The sequence below is a fragment of the Pristis pectinata genome, chromosome 13, assembly GCF_009764475.1.
Source record: "Pristis pectinata isolate sPriPec2 chromosome 13, sPriPec2.1.pri, whole genome shotgun sequence".
Taxonomy (NCBI): Eukaryota; Metazoa; Chordata; class Chondrichthyes; order Rhinopristiformes; family Pristidae; genus Pristis; species Pristis pectinata.
Window position 1 is genome coordinate 38,769,317 of NC_067417.1, and position 22,150 is coordinate 38,791,466.

At 42.4% G+C, this 22,150-nt stretch overlaps 1 protein-coding gene and 1 long non-coding RNA gene across 3 annotated transcripts; both read right to left on the reverse strand.

Moving 5' to 3' along the window:
- Positions 1-6,067: 6,067 nt before the first annotated feature.
- Positions 6,068-11,276, reverse strand: LOC127577108 (chymotrypsinogen B-like). Of its 2 annotated transcripts, none has more exons than XM_052028006.1 (7): positions 11,225-11,276; positions 10,999-11,102; positions 9,427-9,506; positions 9,050-9,101; positions 7,230-7,445; positions 6,324-6,449; positions 6,068-6,236 (listed from the first exon to the last, which is right to left on the reverse strand). In XM_052028006.1, exons 1-7 carry the CDS (start codon positions 11,274-11,276, stop codon positions 6,075-6,077), a joined length of 792 nt encoding a protein of 263 aa, XP_051883966.1. In that variant the 3' UTR covers positions 6,068-6,074. The 2 variants fall into 2 exon arrangements, with proteins under 2 accessions (XP_051883966.1, XP_051883965.1); XM_052028005.1 differs by having other exon boundaries at positions 7,230-7,418; positions 9,020-9,101.
- Positions 11,277-13,137: 1,861 nt separating this feature from the next.
- On the reverse strand, positions 13,138-21,962 carry LOC127577115 (uncharacterized). Its single transcript, XR_007957326.1, has 3 exons — positions 21,807-21,962; positions 13,948-14,065; positions 13,138-13,247 (listed from the first exon to the last, which is right to left on the reverse strand). It is a non-coding gene; the product is annotated as an uncharacterized LOC127577115 (long non-coding RNA).
- Between the last annotated feature and the right edge of the window lie 188 nt (positions 21,963-22,150).

The following is a 22,150-nucleotide window of genomic DNA, read 5'->3' on the forward strand; positions in this document are numbered from 1 at the left end:
AGTTTGTCACATTACTCTGCCCGACATACTCTCACATCTCAATACGTCAAATGGAAAGGCTGGACTATCTGTGGACATAGAACATAGAACAGTGCAGCACAGGAACAGGCCCTTCAGCCCACAATGTCTATGCTGAGCATGATGCCAAATTAAACATACCTTCTGTCTGCACATGATCTACATCCTTCCATTCCCTGCACATACATGTGTCTATCTAAAAGCTTCTTGAACGCCACTGTTGCATCTGCTTCCACTACCACCCCTGGCAGCACGTTCCAGGCACCCACCACTCTCTGTGTAAAACAGACTTGCCCCGCACATCCCCTTTAAACTTTCCCTCTCTCACCCTAAACCTATGCCCTCTAGTATTCAACATTTCTACCCTGGGAACAAGATTCTGGCTGTCTACCCTATCTATGCCTCTCATAATTTTATAAAGTTCTGTCAGATCTCCTCTGAGCCTCCGATGCACAGGAGAAAACAATCCAAGTTTGTCCAACCTCTCCTTATAGCTAATGGCCTCTAATCCAGGTAGCATCCTGGTAAACCTCTTCTGAAAAGCCTCCACATCTTCCTTTAATGTTGTAGGTGCTCTGAGGTGTGTGACATTCCCATGAAGAGCCATGCTACAACTTCCCAAAGCAACCAGATATATAACGTATGTACTGCATGTACTCAGTGGACATTTCCAAATACACTGATGGAACAAGTTCACCTTTGATGTGAAGATATCAATGAAGTCAATGGCACTGAGGCAAATGATGAAATGTGTGAGAACCACCCTGAGACAAACAGTTGGACACAGGGTCACCTTACATTTTGTTAAGTGAAATATTAGCCAATTTATCTATAATGAGGGAAAAAGTCATTTGACTCGTGATTTATTAAATTATTAATGTGTGAAAGGAAATTATATTTCTCAGGGATTCTTTTTTTCTGTTACTACAACATGTTACTGAGAGTGTCTGCACAGGTCTGACTTTGAGTGTAGCACAATGCTACTCTAACAATCTAACTGGTCCGGGTTACTTAAGCACTGACTGGTTGTGTAGCCAATATCAATACTCCCAGCAAATAAATACAAACAAATCAAATGTTTGTTTCTTGTAAGATTATTAAGATTGTTTTAGCCAAATTATTTTTAGTTGGGTCCCCCTCAACTCATCTCACACTTAAATGCTCCCACCCAAAGGAACACACATAAAGTGCTGGAGGAACTCAGCAGGTCAGGCAGTAAACAGTCGACATTTCGGGTTGAGACCCTTCATCAGTCCAGTCCTGATGAAGGGTCTCAACCCGTAACCTCGACTGTTTATTTCCCTCCATAGATGCTGCCTGACCTGCTGAGTTCTTCCAGCGTTTTGTGTGTTGTTCCAGATTTCCAGCATCTGCAGAGTATCTTGTGTCCCCGCCCAGAGGAGATGTTTCTGCTGACACCAGGGCTGAATTCAAACTGAGATCTCAAAGAAACATAGAAGTTACATTGTTAGAGCACCTTTCATAGCCTCTGGCCACCTTAAATGAGTTTGCAGCTCATGAAGTGTGTCCACTGTGGTAATTAATGCAGGCAGCCTGAATTGTGCGCAGTGAGATAAATGGCCACTTACGTTGTTTATATGGCATTGGTTGAGGGCTGAATGTCTCTCAACACACTGGGGATTGTAGGGGGCTGTGGTAGAATGACTTCCTCAGTTAATTGCACTGTACAGGCACTGCCACAGTGGCCACTTCTGAACTAAGAGACAAAGGAACTGAATTTCAGGTGTATGGTACAACACCAGCTGCTACAATATTGGGTATTGGGCTCAATAAAGTAGCAGCTGCTTAATTCTCTGCCTATGGAGCCTATGACATATGCAATGGGATCCATTTTATTCACCATTATATCCATCTCTTCTGAAAAGCTGCTCCCCCAACAATTAAGCCTTCGCTCAGTACTTCAGTGGGCTAAGGTTCTGTATGAATCCTTGCGAGAGTCTTCAAGGTGAGCCAAGGCTGATAGATGTGAAAGATCTCTGTGTTTGCCCACTCCCCTACTGGTACAAGCATTTCCTTACCTCCCGTTGTAATAAATGCCCCAAAGATAAATCATGGGAGGCTTTAAACATCATACTTGAATTAATTATTTGGTAGAAAAATTGACAAAACTATATGTTAAAGTTTCCATTGCTCCCAATAATGTTTTTTATCCCCCTCCTTATCTCTTCCCGAGGACATCTTGTTCTGCTGAGCCAAGATCTCCGTACTGTCCTAATGTCATCCTGTGCTCTCATTCCAAGCCCCAGCCTTTCCATTCTGGCAAACTGTCCAAAATGTCATGACCCCTGAACGATTCAGTCTCCAGCCATATTTAATGCACTTACCTCTCTGTAGAGCATTCAACTCAAACCCTTTTATCTCCACATGCCACTAATTCATCTATTTTGCTATGAATTCTTCATGCATTCAAATAGAGGCTTTAATTCTAGTCTATTACTATTTTCCCTCCTTTGTCACAGTTTGCTGCTGCACTGTTATCATTATGTGTCCCTTCCTGTCATGCTCATGTCGCCATACTGTACATAACGTTTACCTTTCTCCTAGCGTTTCTAAATTACTTTTTCACTTGGATCTCCCAACCCCATCAGCCCCGAACCTGCGATCTCTACCACCCAGAAGGAGAAGGGCAACAGGGGTGTGGGAATGCCACGATCTACAGAAACTCCTCCCAGACACACCCTGTGCTGACTTGGAAATACGTCCACCTGTGCTTCATCATCGGGCTAGAATTCAGGAAAACCCAGGAAAGCCTTTATGATAGAGACCGCAGCAGATATAGAGAGTGACTCACCACTGCCTTCTCAAGATCATTAAAGATGGCCAATAAATACTGGCCTTGCCAATTCTCACTTCCTATAAAGGGTTCCATACCTGAAAGAGTAACTCATTTTCTCTTTCCACAGATGATGCTTGGCCCACTGAGTTTTTCCAGCATTTTCTTTTATTTAGAAAAACGTTCCTGTTGGATATTTTGCTGTGTGATCCAGTGAGCTATTAAATCCAATCACTGTGCTTACACCTTTTCCATCTGCAAACTCTGTATACGGGTCTCTGTCACAGAGGGCAAATTGAAAGATAGAACTTCTCTTAACTGTATTGCAAATATTATACAAGTACCCAACATATTTTGTGTTTTTCATCTCTCACTGGAGCTGGAACCCAATAGTAAACACCTTATGATAAGCAGGAAAGTGAGGAGGAAGAGGAGCCTGGTTAGTATGTTTTTGCATCACATAAATAGAGCAGATATCTATTTATTTATTAAATTATTTATGTGAACAAAGCAGTAATTCACTTGCAGCTCTTCCAATACAGTGTACACTTGGTGTTCAGTCTGGTCTCCTCTACATTGGAGAAACCAAACATGGACTGGGTGACTGCTTTGCAGAACAGTCTGCAGGGTGACCCTGCCACTTTACTTCTCCACCCCACCTCCACTCTGACCTGTCGATCTGTGGCCTCTTGCACTGTTACAATGAGGCCCAACACAAGCATGAGGAACAGGCACCATAGTGTAGCAGTTAGCGCAACGCTTTACGGCGCCAGTGACCCGTGTTCAATTCCGGTTGCTGTCTGTAAGGAGTTTGTACGTTCTCCCCCTGTCTGCATGGGTTTCCTCCGAATGGTCCGGTTTCCTCCCACATTCCAAAGACGTACGGGTTAGGAAGTTGTGGGCATGCTATGTTGGCGCCAGAAGCGTGGTGACACTTGCGGGCTGCCCCCAGAACACTCTACACAAAAGATGCATTTCACTGTGTGTTTCGATGTACATGTTACAGCCTTCTGGACTCAATATTGAATTCTACAACTTAAGGTAACTTGTTTTCTCAGTCTGTATCAGTTGTGTATCTGTGGTCAGCTTGTTTGATCTTTTTTCCTCGTTTTCTTTCTTCCCCTCTGGAAGTGGAGAACATGCCCAGCCTGACCTGCCGGGCATGTCTTCCTGCTCCGCATTTTACAGCTCCTACGTTCTGTTGCCTATGTTCTCACCCTCTAACTGCTCCCATTCATTCATTGACCAGATAACCCTGTCCCCATGATCACCCCAGTTTTACCCCATCAGAGACATCCCCTCCCCCATCCTCCCTGCAGCTTAACAAACTTCTTTTCTCTCCTTCCCAATTCTGATGAAGGGTCTCTGACCTGACGTTAACTCTGTTTCTCTTCCCACAGACTCAGGTGACCTGCTGAGTATTTCCAGCATTTTCTGTTTCTATTTTATTTTCCACTCACTAAGTCCTCCAAGACGCTTTGTTGTCTTTACCTCTCATTGTCTTGGTGTAGCAGTCAGCATAATCAAAGACCCCACCCACCTGGGACATTCTCTCGTCTCTCTTCTTCCATCGGGTAGAAGATACAGGAGCCTGAGGGCACGTACCACCAGACTTAAGGACAGCTTCTACCCCACTGTGATAAGACTATTGAACAGTTCCCTTATACAATGAGATGGACTATGACCTATGACCTCATGACCTCACGATCTACCTTGTTGTGACCTTGCACCTTATTGCACTGCACTTTCTCTGTAGCTGTGACACTTTACTCTATACTGTTATTGTTTTTACCTGTACTACATCAATGCACTCTGTACTAACTTGATGTAACTGCACTGTGCAATGAATTGACCTGTAAGATCGGTTTGTAAGACAAGTTTTTCACTGTACCTCAGTACAAGTGACAATAATAAACCAATACCAATACCTTTGCTTTAGACCACTGAGGCAAAGCCCTGTGGTTCTGCAAATTGTTTACTTTCCTGGTATATTCCAGCCAGTACATGGGAGTATTGTCATCCTCTGGTTCTCTTCCAGGCCACTTGACTTCTTGACCTGGAAACATTGCATTTCTTTCATCCTTGCTGGGTCAAATCTTGAAATCATATCCTCATCGACACTGTAGAACCTGCAATGTACAAACTGCAGCATTTCAGGAAGGCACCATGGCTCAACTGCTAGAGCCGTCGCCTCACAGTGCCAGAGACCCAGGTTTAATCCTGACTTCATGGAGTTTGTATGTTGTCCCTGTGACTGCACAGGTTTCCTCTGGGTGCTCAGGTTTTCTCCCATGTCCCAAAAATGTGTGGGTAGGAGGTTAATTGGCCGCTGTAAATTGCCCCGGTGTCACAGAGTCCTCTTGGCCCAAATTGCCCATGCCAACCAAGATGCATATCTACATTATTCCCATTTTCCTGCATTTGGCCCACATCCCTCTATTCCTTTCCCATCCATGGACCTGTCCAAATGCTTTTAAAACAGTGTGATTGTACTCACCTCCATCACCTCCCTTTGCAACTCGTTCCCTATACCCACCACCTTCCCCTCAGATCTCCTTTAAATATTTCCCCCCTCACCTTAAATCTATGTCCTCTAGTTTTAGACTCCCCTCCCCTTGGAAAGAGACTGTGACCATCTGCCCTGTCTATACCCCTCACTATTTTATAAACCTCTACAAGGTCAGCCCTCAGCCTCCTGTGCTTCAGTGAGAACAATCCCAGCCTATCCAACCTCTCCTTGTAACTAAAGCCCTCCATTCCAGGCAACATTGTCGTGAATCTTTTCTGCACTCTTTCTAGTGCTACCACATCCTTTCTATAGCGTGGTGACCAGAACCACACACAATATTCCAAGAGTGGTCCAGCCAATGTCTTGTATAGCTGTGTGTCCTCACCTAGGTGGAGGTGAATGGGGGGGAGAGTTGATGGGAATTTTGGAAAATAAAATGGATTATGATAGGATTAGTGTGGAAAAAAATGAGTGCTAGGTGGTCAGCACAGACCTGATGGGCTGAAGGGCCTGTTTCTGTGCTCAATCTCTCTATGACTTTATGGCAGTTCACCGCCTGGGCAATGAGGAGCGTAAGCAAACTGCTGGACTTATCAAAGGCCCCATATTCTGAAAGCAAGCACTTTTTCGTAAAGATCTGTAACTGATTGTACTTTATATTTCCAGACAGGGCCTTAAAGGACAACACAGGTTTAAAATGCATGTTGAATAAATTCATTTATTTTCGTTTGTATTTCAAATTTTGTTTTGCATTTAGTTGGCAGCAATGGTCTCATCAATCCAGCTTCTGAGTTCAGTCACACGGGCATAGACACCAGGTCTATTGATGGAGCAAGTGCCACTGCCCCAGGAAACGATACCAACCAGGTTCCAGACATTGTTCTTCTGACAGACAAGAGGGCCACCAGAGTCACCCTGTAAACAAATTACAGCCCCAGACTTAGTTTCACTTTTATTTTCACAACCGAGGAAAGGTTCAAGTACTTTCGAACAGCTTCATACCATGCAAGAAGAGGCACCATCTGCACCAGCACAGATCATGATGTCAGTGATCTTGTTACCCCAGAACTCCATGCAACTTGCTTTGGAAAGCAGAGGAAGTGCTGCTTGCTGCAGTTTGTCAGGTCGCTCAGCAGCTGCAGAAACATTAGATCATATCTGGATCAGTAGCCTTGCTACAATTTTTTAAGGGTCACATTCCAATGAAAATAAAAGAAGGTATTTTTTCGTCAGCCATTATCTTGCCTGAACAAGATATTATGCTTTCCCCACCCCCTCCATCTCTTAAAAAAAAACACAGGATTTGCTCATCAGAATATCTCCTCATTATAACTGATTTAATATGGTTAAAAGTCTCCCATGATGCAATAAGATTATATTAAATCAGAAAAAGAAACTGGTAAACTAACTCAAAATGTTTACCCCAAACCAGTGGAGACAATGTTTTCCAATGTCAAATTGACTTATTACAATATTTCTCGAAGTTAATTTAAGTGTGCTTGTGCTGATGTTCAAATAGAGCACCTGAAAAGTGACGACTGGTTTAATTGTGAATACCTTGCTGCTGTTGTGGAGTTACAAGATTTGAATCTTGCCTCCTGGCAAATGGATTCCGGAGCAGAGCGGACTGATTGCATCAGGCTTGCCGGTGAACTGTTCCCTCTCACTGGATTGGTTGTCGAAGCCCACAGTATCTCTGACGTATAGGATTATCCACCTCCTTGACCCGGGCAACAATTGTTACAGCCATGAAAAGATTACTCACACCATAACCTTTCAGATTGTCAATCAGCCTGGGAATCTTTCCACTACTCCCCTCCGTTCCCCATCACGAGAAGAGTATGAAGACATGAAGCTCATGACCACAACACATAAAAAAACAACTCTGTAATTTCTAAAGTTTTGAACTGACGTACGGTGAGCACGAGTCCTTCCCCATCCTGTTGTGACACACATCATCCCAGCTGGGTAGTAATCGGATGCAGCAGCCAGACAGACAGGGGACACTTTACTGTTGAAATGAGCAGGGGATGCAAGCTTGACCACAGAAACATCATAATTAACGGTGAATCTGTCCCACTTGGGATGCGTAATGACCTGTAATAAAAAGAGCACGGATGGTGGCTGTGCCTGGTACTCATGTTTTAGGGCGGGCACTTCCTTGAGATAAATAACTTCAGACTTTGCCAGATTTTATGTCAACATAGTAGCACTCGTGGATGGGGAATTGCTTGTTGAAAATACAAGTTAATGTAGCAGTGCTCCGGTTTCCTCCCACATTCCAAAGATGTATGGGTTAGGAGGTTGTGGGCATGCTATGTTGGTGCTGGAAGTGTGGTGACACTTGCGGGCTCCCCCCAGAACACTCTACGCAGAAGATGCATTTCACTGTGTGTTTCAATGTCTATGTGACTAATAAAGATATCTTATTTAAAACAAAACCTTCATTGGATAAAGAATAAGCAGTCAACAAATTAGAGGAAAATAAAAAGACTTACAAACTAAAAATGGAAACAGATTGATGCATTCCATGGTTCACCATTGCACTAGTGCTGCAATCTTGCATAAAACACCTTCAGTTTTTTTCTTTCTGAATTTGATAAGCTTTATAATGTTTTGAGATAATTAATAGGCCCATTATTATATTCTCTGTTAATTTGATCTAAAATGGCTATTGATGCCAAGTTTTAATGACTCAGTCAATTCTCACTTGATATAAGTGAGATAGGAATAAAATTGTAGTTTATTTTGTTGATTCTCAGCTGTAAGTATTTAATAGTCTTGAGATTGACCTCATTTTGTTCTGGCTGTGAGCCTCGATCCTAATGATTTATCAGCATTGACATTTCTGGAGACGTCATACATTTGAATGTGAAAGGTTCAATTCTGTTTGGTTCATGTTTATACTTATCATTGAATTTGTCTTTTCATTCACTGCAATGCAAGTGATACTTATTGCTGGAAGGCCTGTGTGCCAGGGTATGGGGCTAACAGAGAAAAATCAGTCTGGACTGAATTAAAACCAGGGCCCCAATGACTGAGGGATGTGACATGTTAATAATCTCTGCCTCTTCTTTCCTTTATCATTTCAGTCAGCACCTGAAAGAATTTTTGTTTCTGCTTATCAATATCTGTGATATTGAAAAATGATATCAACATCTAGTGATTCTGCTATTGACGTTATGATGTTTTAATGCTTATCATGGTGAAGCATATTAGTATTGGAGATTGGAACACCTTTCACTTTTGGATACCCTCTACCAGGATCCTGCGTTCTGTCTGTGTGGGACCCAACTCTGCACATTATTTTGGATCCTAACAGCACCGTAGTTTAAATTTGAGCTGAATTTTAAAGATTAAGATTAAGATTTTTATTAGTCACACCCACATCGAAACACACAGTGAAATGCTTCTTTTGCGTAGAGTGTTCTGGGGGCAGCCCGCAAGTGTCGCCACGCTTCTGGCGCCAACATAGCATGCCCACAACTTCCTAACCCGTACGTCTTTGGAATGTGGGAGGAATCCGGAGCACCCGGAGGAAACCCACGCAGACACGGGGAGAACGTACAAACTCCTTACAGACAGCAGCCGAAAGTGAACACAGGTTGCTGGCGCTGTAATAGCATTACGCTAACCGCTACACTACTGTGCCTCCCCTTGAATTTGAACAGATTCCTAGTTTTACAGGGGATACGTACCTTGGCAATGGACATGGATATCTGGCCCACTTCTGTTTTTATGCTTTTGTTATGGGCACCAACAATAACAAAGTCTTCAGTACTGTATGTGGCAAAAGAGAAACAAAAAGTGAAAGTGAGTTTGTTTGTTGCAAGATGTTGGCAACTCCAATCTTCACTTTATCAATGGGGGGCGTGAAAACTGTACTTTCTAGTCACTGTCACTTTCCAGTCAACAATTTCCCAAACTTGATTCATGCGAAGATCCTGTCTTCATTAGGTCAATGTTCTTCTCCACAAGTGCAATTTTTCTTTGCCTCAGATATCACTTTGCACAAAAATATCAGTCAAAGCTGCATCATCCCTCAGGAATGAAGCAATGATCCACCAATGCATTTCTTTCTCTTTTTGCGGGTGTTAAGACTTACCTCACACCACAATGTGCAGCAGTGACAACCCAGTTTTCATTGATCAAAGAACCTCCGCAGAAATGCCAACCAGTGCCACTCTGTTACACAAAGAAAAAAGTTGCTTAGTATTACCATAGAAACTTCTAAAGTTTTTTCCCCATACCGAAGTAGTTTTTTTGGAAGTTGATGGAAGTAGTGACTCCATATTGCAAATTGGGTAAAAGGGAACAGGACTCAATTAATGCAGCAAGGAAGTTAGCAAACAAGTCATTAGATCATCAGATAAAGGATGGAAAATGAACGTATTGCTATGAATTCAAAGGAATGCTTTGAAGCATGAAGTTCTAAAGGTGCAATGAATAATTAAAACCAAGCTGAAATCTTAAAGGAAGCATATGATAAAAATAGGGCGAATAATACCAAGGACAGTTAAGCAGGATTTATAAAATGATCTGGAAAACTATACAGAGAGACAAGAATTGCTGAAAGGGAGTTTGAAAAATGAATAACAGATCATCTAAGAAAAGATCAGCTTTTATAGAGATATAAAGATGTTTTTTGAAGAATATTTAAAGAGAGCCTTAAACCAGTTAGAGACAAGGGACGGAGTTGAATTGTGTAAGATGAAATAGTAGCAAGATATGAAGCACTGAATTATACTATGCAAATGATAATGGGAATGGACATATGGGTGTTATATAGGGGGATATGGAACAAACGTTATAAGTAATTGCAGGAAGGGATTGGTTCTAAAAATGAGAGGAAATCAATAAGCCCTAGGCAGTTGATATAAGTTGTATAAGAGATAGTATACTTTCCTTAATCTTCTTTGGTTGTTCAAATTGTGATTTAGCACGGGAGATTTACAAATGTAACTTCTTCATTCAAAGGATAAGGAAAGATAAGTCAAGTAATCATAGACCAGCTGGTGTGAGGTCATTTATGGATCAACTCTGAGAACCTACAATTTCCCACAATTAGTAAGAATTCAAAAGTATATTAATTAAGAATAACCAGATTGGATTTGTTAAAGGTAAGTAATGATTTTGAAGAGGATTGTAGAAAGTATGGTACATCAAGGTTTTAAGAAAGTGTTTGATAAGGTCTTTCACAAGAAGTTTGTTGAAAAAAGTCAGTCAAATGTAAATAAGGACAGATAGAAAACTGATTGACGGACAGACTGGAGGCTGGGGTAAGTGGATGTAGAGTTGGAGGCAGTGTACCCCAGACATCAGTGCCGAGCTCATGTTCTGACAACATGAAGATCACTTCAGGAACACCCCTGCAAATTAAGAAAATGGAATGATTTTCCAATGGAATCGTGGTGACTAAAAGCAAAACAAGATTATTTAAAGAAATGCCATTGAAATGCAAACATGTTTACTTTTTGATCTGGTTGAACTGGAATGGGCTGAGGCAGATCTTCCTCCAACTCAATCTTGTGATCAAAGAGCAGCAAATATTTCCCATTACTGCATCTATGAGATCTTAACCAACAGGATACAAGACAGATACAGAAGAACTTGGCCTTTTGTAGCAATCTCAACAGTTCGTTTACTTTTTATATTCAGCTCCATAACATTGTCTGACCTGCAAGGAAACCTGCCAGGGCCAGGATCCTGGAATAGCCTCTTCACCGTCGACAATGCGAGTATAGCCTGTGACAACAGGGGTGATTGCTGGAGACCCACAACCTGTGCCTAGGTAGAAAGAAGCAGTTGCTCTCATTAAATATTACCAACAATGTCTGGTTGTCCAACACAGCATTCTCCATTCCAATGATTAAAAGTAGAACTTTGATCTCAAGCAGTATTACCGTAAGTGACTCCGATGAAAGTGAAGCAGGAGAGAAACCAGAGGAACGCCATGGTTAAATTACAACATGTTTGAAGAGACTGGTGATTGGTTTTATATCCTTCGGTTGCCATGAACCTTACACTTGCAAAGTCATAAATAGATAAAAATGCTTTGTATATAAAAAGTTAAAAATCACCATTGAAGCAGATTAATGAGTGCATTTGCTGCTATTCCTTTCCAAAGTAAACAAATATAATACAAGGTTATGAAAAATCTGAAAAAAAATTGGCAAATATGCTGAACACTTGAATTTACCCAAGCGCAGATGACACACATTTGGTCTTTTGTGCATAATTTCTCAGCACTCAAGATTCTGGCACTTTGTCACAACAGGTGGCCCATGAACATTTGTCCAGGCTGATGCAGGTCAATGGTTGCTTCCTGAGCATCAATGTCTTCACGTTCAGTTGATCCAATGCACCCCCATTTGTTGATCCAATAAGGAAAATACAAAGTTCATTTCTGGGAGACCAAATCAGCCGTCTTCAGCCCTGGGAAGTGCCAAACTCTCAGAAGTAATGTATAGTTACTGAGTGCAAATGTAATGAGATCCATGTGTCTGTGGGAGTCAGCATCAAACATACCATTGAGGTTCAAGGGCCTAAAACGATTGGAGTCAATAATCTCACTAACGTTTCATATTAGCTTATTGATGGCACCCTCTTTTCTGTACCATCAACATTCTTTCCCAAACCTTCAATGAACCTCACTCATGGCCCTCTGGGTTCTACCTTTCTACCAGTTAAAAAATTGAGCTGGGAACTTACTCTGATCTCCACTTGCAGTGTGAAGCAGGAGAGAACAAGAGGAATGACCTGGGTTAAATTACAATACATTTTCAGAGACTGTTAATGGGTGTTATATGTTTCCAGTGACATGAATCTTGGGTTCCTTACAGTAGAAGTGTCATAAATAACAATGAAATAACAATAAAATAAATAAATAACAACTTAAAAAGAATAGCATATTTCTTGTATTCCATTGCATAAAATTCATTTTGACCCCTTGAGATATTTATCATACCTTTTCTCATCCAGGAACTATGAGAAAAGTTCCTCACAGTTTTGTTTTTCCTTTAAGTCCCATGTTAATAGGTGTTCAAACTTACCTGACGTAGTCCCAAAAAAACAGATACACATATATTAATTATGAGCACTAGTAGGCCAGTCAGCCCTTCGAGCGTGCTCTACTGTTCAATATGATCATGGCTGATCTAATTGAGCCTTAACCCCAAATTCTTGCCCATCCATAGTGACCTTTATCCCTCTTGCTTATCAACATTATATCTAACACAGCCTTAAAAATATTCAAAGACTCTGTTTCCACTGGTGTTTGAGGGAGAGAGTCCTGAAGACTCACGACCTTCTGAGAGAAAAAAATCTCACCTCATCTCTTTGTCACAAGAGCAATGCGTATTTTTAAACAGTGATCCCTAGTACAAGATTCTCTCATGGGGAAGCGTCCTCTCCACATCCACCCTCTAAAATCCCCCTCAGGATCATATATGTTTCAGTCAAGTCAAAACTTCATTCTTTCATTCTTCAAAACTCCAGTGGATACAAGCCTAATCTGTCCAACCTTTCCTCCTAAGACAACCTGGCCATTCTGGGTGTCAGTCTGGTGAAATTTCTGAACTGTTTCCAATGCATTTACCTCCTTCTTTAGGTTACCATGCACAATACTCCAGATGTTGTCTCACTAATGACCCACATAACTGAAGCATTGCTGTATTCAATTCCCCAAGAATAAATGATAACATTTTGTTAGCTTTCCTAATAACTTGGTGCACCTGCATTCTAGTCATTTGCAGAGGTGCACTAGTGCACACTCTGCAATCTCTTACCATTTAGAGACTTTTATATCCTTCCACCCAAAAAGGACAATTTCATATTTTCCCTCATTACACTCCACTTGCCAGAATGTTGACCACCAACTTAATCTGCCTTTATTCCTCCTTCTGTCCTCTTCACAATGTGTTTTCACTGTAAAAAAAGAATTAAAATTGTAAGGAAACAGTCATAGAAAGAACACTACAGCACAGTGCAGGCCCTTCGGCCCACAATGTTGTGCCCATGTTTTATCCTGCTCTAACCCTTCCCTCCCACATAGCCCCCCATTTCTCTATCATTCATATGTCTATCTAAGGGTCTCTTAAATGTCCCTAATGTATCTGCCCCCACAATCTTTGCTGGCAGTGCGTTCCACGCACCCACCACTCTCTGTGTAAAGAACTACCGTGTCATCCCAATGGCAGTCAATAGCAGAGGAAACTTGGGGAAGGTGTGCTATAGGAGGGCTAATCCAGGCTGGCCCATGTTATGTTCCCGCCTACACTCCTAGAACGTCCAGTCTTTGGAAATTCTGTCTTGCTCAGTATTTCCCCTCTTCTTACAATTTGAAAATTGCTTAGAGAAAATCTTGGAATCATCCAGACATATTTTGCCTTCTCTGACCTATTCTTTCTAGCCTTAATATTGTCCTCCTCTTTAATCAAGAATGAAAAAATAAATATGAATTAGATAATGTTTTACTGATTTTAATTGCTGGTTAGAGAATCAATCACATTTTTTATTTTTGAGAAAGGGTTTATATGTGATACTTATCACTTATTTAATTACACAGTGATAAATCTGTGTAGTAATCCGTATATATAACACTGAATAGATGATAACTGTTCTTCACCAAGCCAGCAGGTGTCACGGTGTTTTTGGGGCTTATCTTGTGATCTTTGATCTTTGTCAGATGCCGTTTAGGTTGATGTCTGTAACAGCTGTGTTTGCAGACGTGTGCACTCAGCAGGCTTGAAGAAAATAGAAGAATGAAGAACAAAATTCAGCAGCCACCCTTTTTATTTGATAAGGTAACAATATTCCACACAAATGGCACATTCTCAGGTAGCTTTACAAAGAATCACGACTGTTCCTTTGATTGGAAACTTCATAAATAGAGCATTGGGGTAAAGCTTTTATTTATTTATATTATCACTGCAATCTGCTCTGAATCTGCTAAACCATCCCAGAAAATCGGGGGGTGTTAAGTGTACGTGGTTTATACCCAACAATACTTGCAACGTGTTTCCTGCAGTGTTTTACATTGGTTCAAGATTCAGCTAGCCTGCCTCATGCCCCGCCCACAAAGGGCAATCCTCCCAGCCTGAAGATGTGAGAACCCACCAATGATATTGAATTCATGCTTCTAGGTGCTAAGGTACTGAAAGGGGGAGGGCAACGAAGGGAGGGGAGGGAAGGGTTGAGGGGGAGGGAGGGAGGGAGTGGGAGAGAGGAAACATTTCAATAGGTTTTTGCGTATTAAAATTACTTTATTTTCTAATCTGACAGGTACACACTACTGGGTGTACTGATGTCATTAAAAGGCTCATTATTTAAAATCACTTTCTGTATTGAAGGACTGGTCATACTTATTTTTTGGTTCAAACCCCATTTTTAGCTGGCATTAATAAAACTATGTCAGGTTACCACTCTTAAAACGCATCCAAGAATACATTCAACTATTTTGATCTAATTTGATTTTTTTTTACAGTGAAAACACATTGTGAAGAGGACAGAAGGAGGAATAAAGGCAGATTAAGTTGGTGGTCAACATTCTGGCATGTGGAGTATATGAGGGAAAATATGAAGTTTGTCCTTTTTGGGTGGAAGAATATAAAGTCTCTAAATGGTAAGAGATTGTGGACCTCTTATGAACCTCTGCAAATGACTAGAATGCGGATGCACCAAGTTATTAGGAAAGCTAACAGAATGTTATCATTTATTCTTGGGGAATTGAATACAGCAATGCTTCAGTTATGTGGGTCATTAGTGAGACAACATCTGGAGTACTGTGCATGTAACTTCAAGAAGGAGGTAAATGCGTTGGAAGCAGTTCAGAAATTAAAGGGAAGAAACAATTATATTCAGTTACAATGCTCAATTAGTGGGTTCACAGAGGGATTAAAGTTTATGATGATGCAAATAAGTTTAAACAGAATCATTAACAAAATCAAAATAACAAAATTTAAATGCATTTTTGAATTTCTTTTTTTGCAAACGTTTATAAACATTCTTTTTGATTAATTACCTGAAGGAAAGCAATCTTTTGGAACATTATTTTAAATGTTTATTGCATTCAGCATCTACCTCTGGAGACACCGGGGCAAATGGGGATGTATCTCTGCCAAGTACAATCCTGGGAGGAACTGGAATGACACCTTAAGACTGATTTGATAAGGTGTCACAAGGAAGGCTTGTTAATAAAACTGAAATGCATAGTACATGAGGGAGCATGAAGAATGGGTAAAAAATTAGCTAAAGGGCAGAAAACAAGGATGTTGATTTCTGGGTATAAACGGTGGCACCTTCCACCTTTGCTCTCTCTTTCTCTGAACCTAAGCATGTCCTTTACACCAGCATGCATTCTGTCAAAAATCATTAGACAGAAACTCTGGTTGCTCTCTTTATATGCGAACGGTTTACCACTGTCCCAAGTGAAATTCAGCAACTCAACAAAGCATTTATACCTTCACCAATTTTGTTGTGGACATATAACCCAGAAATTCTGTAGAACTTCCTCAGGAAACTGGCAGAACCAGTCCCCAGGAATTCTGCCAGATTCCCACAGGAAAACCCACAGAAAAACCCACAGGAGAACCTCACACACAATCTGTATCAACTATTGTAAATAGTGGAAGTGCAAGAATAATGTTTCATTATTTGTCTTTAACTAGCCAAAATATATAAGAAAATGAGCTAGATTAGCAGCAGGGTAGAATCTTGCTGCTTGGAAAGGAATGATACTCTTTGCTTCATTAACAATACGAGAGGTTTGGTGCCATAGTTTATCATCAGCTGCAGAAATAAACCTTTCAACAGCCAGTTTGAAGGCAAATTGACACACGTGGCCTTGTCTTTCTGTAAATGACATTTTTTGCACAAAATTTTAGCAAATTTTAGGAAACTCTATCTATCTACTGTAGAAGAGCCCAGCTCCAGAATTTCCTCTAATTATTAGAAGTTTTATACAGATCTGTACACAGTTAATTTACGTCATGGAGTCATCTCTGCCCCAAAGAAGGATTTGAATAAAGACAGAACATGTTGGAAACTTAGCAAGTCAAGCAGCATCTGTGGAAAGAGGAACAGTTTCTCTCTCCACGGATGCTGCCTGAGCTGCCGGGTGTTTCCAACATTTTCTGATTTTATTTCAGCTTTCCAGCATCTGCAGTTTTTGATCTTCATCAAGGATTTGAAGATGTGCCCATTTAAATTTCACTTTATGTGCTGGCCATTAAACTACCAACGAGTGGGGTTGGAAATGTTACATATTGCCATTTAATAAATTAGGATTACATGTTCTAATCCAGTAGAACACCTGCTCTGTCAACACCAGATGGGAAACTTGCGTACCACGGGTCCGGAGTTCTGCTGCCCTCCTCAGGTTCCCACACCGCAGTTCAGATGTGTCCCAGGAGCATAAGAAGTAAGGGAAAGAGCAAGGCAGAGACTTTGTGCCTATTGTGCTCTCATTTGCATCAGCCTCAGGATTTCTGATGGGGGTCCACTCATTACACTCTGCACTTAGCAGCTTTGCTGCGTTGGATCCCAGGAATTCTGAAGCTCTGTTGCTATTACTATGTACTGTAAGCGTGAGAATAAAGTACACTTTTGATCATTAAGTTGTCACTTCACTGTTCAGAATTGAAACATTGCTTCCATCCGTTGAAGATAGAAATAGGCATGGGTAGTGTGGGCATCTCCTCATGTTTTCAGAGAAGCAGTGGAGGGAGGGAGGGGTATTACAGCCAGGAGCAGAAGTGTTTGGGATTTTCCAGTGCTACTTCCAATGCCTCTCTTCTTGCTGAATTCAACAGGCCACCCGGGATGGGTTCCGGCAGGCTGTGCCTCCTTCAGTTTGTCAAAGCTTCCTTCTTCTCCAACATGCAGTGATGGATAAACAGAAATGTCCTCTAGTTCAGTCCTGGTAATAGTGAAACATTGCCTTTCATCCCCAAACCATTGACTGCAGGAGACTGCTCCAGTCTGGCAGGTCTCCCGATGTTACACCCAGGCTGACTGTTTCACGGCACCGTGTGGACGGAACAAAGCAGAGTCCATCCATTTGCAGAAACAGGAAATGAGAGTGGAGTCATGTGGGAGCTCTGACTAAACTGCAGAGGAGAACCTGCTCCTTCATCACGTATCACAGTCTCTGTGCTCCCTTCACAAAAATCATAGTGATGGTGCATTTGTGTCAATGGGAGGGCAAAAAAAAATCCAAGAGAAATGCCTTAGTGTGTCAGGTGTAGGGGTCCAATTAATAAAATACCACGAATGGAAAGAAGCATAGGAACTTACAGCACAGGCAGAGGCTAATGTGCCCACACCAGACCAAAATGGACTTTAAGTGAATCCACAGCCCTGCGGGTTTTGGCTCTTTAAGTGCTCATCCAGGTAGTTTTTTAAACATGATGGGGCTTCAGGTAATGAGTTCCAGACACCCACCTCTCATTTGGTTAGGTAACTCCCCTCTAATCTGAACTCTTGTTAAGGAAAATGAGTCCTCACAGTTTATTCTGTCTGGGCCTCTCATGATTTTATGCATGTCAGTTAAGTCTCCCCTTGAGTTAAATCATCATAACTATAATATCCCAGGCCTGGAAATATCCTTGTTAATCTCCTCCAAATACATTGAGTGCTATCACACCATTTCTGTAGCGTGGTGACCAGAACTGCTCACAGTACTCTTGCTGCAGTTTTATACGGTTCTTGCATGACCTCCCTGCTCTTGTTTTTATGTCTCAGCAAATAAAGGCAAGCATCCAATATGCCTTTTTTAACCACCTTATCTACTTGTCTGGTTACATCCAGGGATTTGTGGACATACACGGCAAGATCCCATTGTTCTACATTCTTAGCATCCAACCATTTATGGTGCACAGTCTTGTTGCCATCTCCAAATGCATTACCTCGCATCTCTCCTAACTACATTCTATTTGTGCCATTGATCATTTCCTGGAGCCCGGAACTTTCTCCCTCAATATCAACCACATTGCTAATTTTGGTATAAACAGCAAACTTAACTGTGGCCCCGACATTTAAGTCCAAATTATTTTACATACACCAAAAGCAATTGCCGGTCCCTGCAGAACCCTTCTGCATGCACCCATTTTCTTTTTGCTTTTCCATAACTATGCTATACCGTCTTGTTCACTTCCCCAGATCTGTTCCCTAAAACTGAGCCCACTACACCCCAACCAGAGATGTACTGATTAACAATGTTCTCTTGAATACATTTGAAGAATTCCTCTATACCCAGTTAATGATATTTTCCTGTTTCTCAGAAATTTACCTAAATATTTGCTCTCCCCCTCTGATAGTCAAAGGGTCTGTACATCACTGCCGTCATTGTGTTGCCTTTTTCTTGTTTTTCATATGGCCTCGTTTGCTAGTTTTCCTGCTGAGTGGCCTACTCCTGTCCCTACTTCACATGGTTTCAGTGATGGTCACCATGTGATACCCCCATGTCCATCTCTGCCCTTCATTCCCTATACTCCCTGAATTAATTATCAACAATTAAACCCTGCCAAAAAACTTGCTTTCTTTTTTCCCCAGTCTTTATTTCTTCAGCCTTCCAACTCACGCTCTGCCTCCCAGGCTTCTATATACTGTATCAAAAGGATGGCAATAAACAGTATTGATGTCTCCGAAAGTTGGCAAAGTTAAAGCTAATTATATTTTGATTGATCTGGAGTGATGGACGTGGAACAAGTTATACTAAAAGGTACAAAGGACTGCAGATGCGGGAATCTAGATGAAAATCACTATGAAACACCCCCGGAACTTTCCACTGCCCCCGCCACAGGTGCAACACCTGCCCGTACACCACCTCCATCACCTCCATCCAGGGACCCAAACAGTCCTTTCAGGCGACACAGAGATTCACCTGCACCTCCCTTAATATCACCTACTGTATTTGGCGCTCCAAGTGCGGCCTCCTCTACATTGGTGAGACCAAACGCAAGACCAGGTGACCGTTTCGCAGAACACCTGCGCTCTGTCCGTAACCGCGACCTGCGTCTCCCCGTTGCCAGTCACTTCAACTCCCCCTCCCACACTATCACAGATACGTCAGTCCTCGGCCTCCTCCACTGCCAGGAGAATTCCAAGCGTAAACTGGAGGAACAGCACCTCATTTTCCACCTTGGAACCTTGCAGCCTAATGGCATGAATATTGAATTCTCCCACTTTAGGTAATCCCCACCTCCCCTCCCCACATCACCCCCCCAACCACGCTTCTTTTCTTTCCTTTTCCAGCCCATCTCTCCTTTTTCTACCCTTTGTTTTCCTTTCCCTCCTTACCTTTGACCCACCCCCCCAGTGGATCTGCTCTCCCCTCCTCCCCCGCACCTGCCCATCACTATCTCTTACCTGCATCTACCTATCACCACCTTGTGCCCACCCCGCCTCCCCTCTTTTGTCCACCTATCACTGCTCTGCTTTTCCGTCCTATATATTGGGCTTCCCCTTTTCCTATCTTCAGTCCTGAAGAAGGGTCCTGACCCGAAACGTTGACCGCCTGCTTTTCTCCATGGATGCTGCCTGACCTGCTGAGTTCTTCCAGCATCGTAGTGTTTTCCAACAAGTTATAGTAAAAACGTTTCAATGCACCACCTGCTGGAAGTTTTAACTAACTATCACAGCCGAGAAATTCCACTGCAAAGTACAATGGTTCTTAGTGTCATGCAATTAAATTTCACCAAAACAACTTGCATTCTCCTGCAAATTTGTTTTTGGTCCTCAGTGCATTTGACACACAAACACACCGTAGCTTACAGTCAGGCATGCAATGACGAAATCAGTTGCACAAGTTCTTATGCATGATTGGGACTGGTTGTTAAGCCCCAGAGTTGGGTTTAATTGGTGGTCTAAACTGACTTTAGTCTTTGTTAAAGTTGGGCTGAGTCAGACAATACCATCGTCTTCCTTTAAGTAGCTTCCTCGGCATTCGTTCCCTCTCTCCACACGCCACCTCCAATTACTTCAGTACCTCAGATCGTTGGCTAAAATTCATTCACATAGCTGCAAAAGGTAGAGTGCTATGTTGTTGAAAATCAGCTTAATCCAGAGGCAGCAATTTTGTGCTCATTTCTAGGATCTTTAGTTCCTGTTGGAGACTTTTGATCTCCCTAACACTTTTTTTTCCTGGTGTAAATTGATGTAAACAGTTGCGCATTATAAAAATTTGTCTGCAGTGAGATTTTCATTCTCACTGGTTTGCAAAACTGCAATTGTTATTTAGTCACTGGAGAATATTCAAACTGCATTCTTTGCCCTGACTGGAATCTCTGATCATCTTCAACCCCAGGTACAGCTTCATAGATTTGCCCTGACTGCTTTGCCCATGGAGGTTACAGTCAGGGCCATCCTAACTCAGGGTCATTCCAGTCTACTGCTGCTAACCTCTGCAACATCTCACAGTGCTGCTCTCTGCTTCAGTAGAGAGGTCACCCAAATTCTATACTCAAGAAAAAGAGACTTCATCTATTTTTCCTTCAGCTCCCCCGAGCAGGAAGAGCGGACGCAGGCATTTTCTGCACTGCTAGCTTCCCCACGCTACATGCGTTCAAAGGCAGCGACCCTGTCCTTACAAACCAGCTCCACCCCCCCACCCTTCCTGGAAGCCTCCTGCCAGGAGCGTCTGCCTGTCACCCTGGGAGTACTCAATGGCCTCCTTTGCGCAAGAAGACAACCCTTGCGAGCACCGTCCTTCAGCAGCTTCTCCATCTCTCCTCACCCCCCTTTCCCACTCCCTCCCCCACTCACACATTCCTTCCCTTTTCTCTTTCCTCTCATTCTCTTACCCTGCCCCTTCACTCCATAGCCCTCCCTCCTCCATCACCTCCACAGCCCTTCCTTCCCTCTCACTCAACCTCCCTTCCTATTTTCTTTCTCTGTCACCCCTCCCTTTGGCTCCTCCAATTCCCTCCCTCCCTTTCCTTTCCCCTCTTCCTCTGTCCCCTTCCCTCCCTTTCGAACTTCCTTCCTGCTCGTCATTTCATTCCTCCCTCCTTCTCTTCTTGCTCTCCCTCCCTTTCCCTCCCTCCTTCCCCATTTTCCCTCTCTCCCTCTCCCCTTTGTTATTTCCTTTGCTTTTCTCCATTTCCCCTGACCTCCCTTCATCTCCTCCCCCCCCAATGAGTCACATCAATTTGAAGCTTCAGTGAATTTTATGCTGGTTAATGTCAGAGATGTTTGGTGTTAAAACACTTTCTAATTCTTAGCAACCGCAGTGATCTAGCATTCAGATCAAGTAGCAAACACCTCCATCTTAATTGGACAATCTGGCTTCACAACTCAGGTCCATAGTATTGACTGCCATATTGTTAATGTGCTCAGTTGGAAGTATGAGGAGGAGGTATGTCATGAAGTCGGTCAAAACGCAGTGCTGACCTGACCCCAGCACTCCCAATTATTGCTGGCACAGTTGAACATATTTTAAACAGTCTGAAGAAAGCCCTCCCCATGACAATGGAAGGAATTAAGTACTTGCAGATTGCTTGTTTTTCCTTTCGCTGCAATCTTGTAACTGGTGTTTTCTGGGGTTGCTTCAGGTGAAACAGCCTACAGAGAATAGTGTGCAAGTTCTGAAGTTGCTTGCAGACATGCGAGCATTAAAAAGCATCACCAAGAGAATGAAGAGAGGTGAGAGTGGGACGAGCTGGCTGAAGAGAGGGAAGGAAGGGGAATGGGGACAAGATGGGACACTCAGCAGGAGGACAAGGCATTCAGTGAGTGCTTCCTCTAGCTGAAACTCAAAGAACTGCAAGACATCTGCAGTTTAGTAAGGATGTGGAAACCTGCCTCTTGCAGGATTCCATGTGAGAGAGAAT

Bases quoted from the DNA above. Each gene is read 5' to 3' on its own strand.
- LOC127577108 (XM_052028005.1), bottom strand. From the start codon at position 11,276: ATGGCGTTCCTCTGGTTTCTCTCCTGCTTCACTTTCATCGGAGTCACT. The intron at 9,507-10,998 runs GTCAGACAATGT...TTTGTGTAACAG, and splicing joins CCTGGCAGGTTTCCTTGCAG to AGTGGCACTGGTTGGCATTT. The intron at 6,237-6,323 runs GTATGAAGCTGT...ATTTGTTTACAG, and splicing joins ATGGTGCCTCTTCTTGCATG to GGTGACTCTGGTGGCCCTCT.